The sequence below is a fragment of the Galeopterus variegatus genome, unplaced genomic scaffold, assembly GCF_000696425.1.
Source record: "Galeopterus variegatus unplaced genomic scaffold, G_variegatus-3.0.2 Scaffold632, whole genome shotgun sequence".
NCBI lineage: Eukaryota > Metazoa > Chordata > Mammalia > Dermoptera > Cynocephalidae > Galeopterus > Galeopterus variegatus.
In genome coordinates this window covers 175,897-177,459 of record NW_007726743.1, presented here as the reverse complement: position 1 = coordinate 177,459, position 1,563 = coordinate 175,897, and the positions used below count along the sequence as shown (strand labels likewise).

Here is a 1,563-nt window from a genome sequence, read left to right as displayed (position 1 = left end):
TTAGATTTGCTGTTAGGTTTTCTGCATATTGATTAGTAACCGTTTAAAATAAACAATATTTTGTCTTCCATAACATTTACAAATCTTTCATTCGGTTCATTGTTTTTAAATTTATGCTGTATTTTCCAATACAAAATTAATTTTTTTTTATGTATGCAAGTGTAATTATCATTTCCTTTAAGGCTCCTTGGTTTTGCTATTGCTTAATTCCTGCTACAAGATTATATATAATATGTATATTATAATCACATATATTATATAATATATAACATCATCAATTATATTTTATATTGTATAATATATAATGATTATAATCATATTATATATAATATATTACACAATATAGTTATATATAATATATACATCTTTCTATGTGCATATTTTCTTCTAAACTTTTGCATTTTTATTTATTTACTTATTTATTTATTTGTTATTGTTTTTTGACTGGTAAGGGAATCTTAACCCTTGACTTGGTGTTGTCAGCACCACGCTGTCCTAAATGAGCCATGGGCCAGACCCCAGCGGTTTTATTTTGAATACCTAAAATTTTGATTTATCTGAAAGCGATTTTGGTAGAAAGAGTAAGCATGATCCAGCTCCACTTTTTCCCCAATGGTCTGCCAGTTAACTGATACATATTTTCAGGCCTGGCTTCATGGATGTACAACCTGTGCAGTTACACGGGGCCAACACTTAGAACACGGGGATTTTTTAAAGGTTAAGATAAAAATAAACGCAAATACATAAATAGACATTTTGATACTTTTTTCCTGCCTTCCAAGTTTCCTGGAGTGTCCCAGAGCGTGCACCTCACTTTGGTGTCTAGAAGTGCTGTTGTGTGGCCTGTGGAAGCTACTCCCCAGTCTGCACCTTCTTTCGCCCATTCCTCATTTGTGAAATCAAATTGCTTCTTAACTTGTTTGGGTTAGGAACCCCTCTCTAGTCCATTGCAAGCTCTGACTACAGAAGTGCACACACACGTATAGCTAGTAGCCTCTGATCTCCAGGAGCCTCAAGGAACCCTGGGCTGGGAGTCTCTGCCATCTGAGAAGTCCAGGACAGAGGGTGCTGGGGCTGGAGCAGGGAAGGAGCGGCAAGGCTGGCTGGCAGGTGGGGCGAGTGTGGGTGGGTGTGAGAGTTTAGACACACAGGGATCTGTACATATGGGGTGTCTGCCACAGCTCTGCAGACAGTGGGCAGCTCCGTGGGGTGCTAGGTGTTTCCCAGCCCTGGCACAGCAGGGCAAGCTCATGTGTCTGCCCTGCAGATTTTCAGGCACATCCTGCAGCGGGAGTTCTTGGGACCATACCAGCCTCTTTCTCGAAAGTTCACGGAGTGGTGCTACGGACCTGTCCGGGTGTCGCTGTATGACTTGGCCTCTGTGGACAGCTGGGAGGAGAACTCAGTGCTGGAGATCATCGCCTTTCATTGCAGGAGCCCGGTGAGCCCGCCGGGGTGTGGGTATGCGTGGAGGGCCTGGCAGAGCTGCAAGCAAGGCCCACAAATTGGGGCTGCCTGCTGGACCATACCTGCCTGTTCTTGTGCCAGTGGGGGTGTGGCTGT

The 1,563-nt window shown here is 43.1% G+C and overlaps 1 protein-coding gene across 1 annotated transcript in view; it reads left to right on the top strand.

Annotated features, from left to right (window-relative positions):
- TRPV2 (transient receptor potential cation channel, subfamily V, member 2) overlaps positions 1 to 1,563 on the top strand; it is a 20,807-nt gene that overhangs the window by 6,661 nt on the left and 12,583 nt on the right. The window contains exon 5 of the mRNA XM_008570800.1: positions 1,268 to 1,441. Coding sequence (XP_008569022.1) covers positions 1,268 to 1,441 — 174 coding nt within the window. The remainder of the gene's footprint in view (positions 1 to 1,267; positions 1,442 to 1,563) is intronic.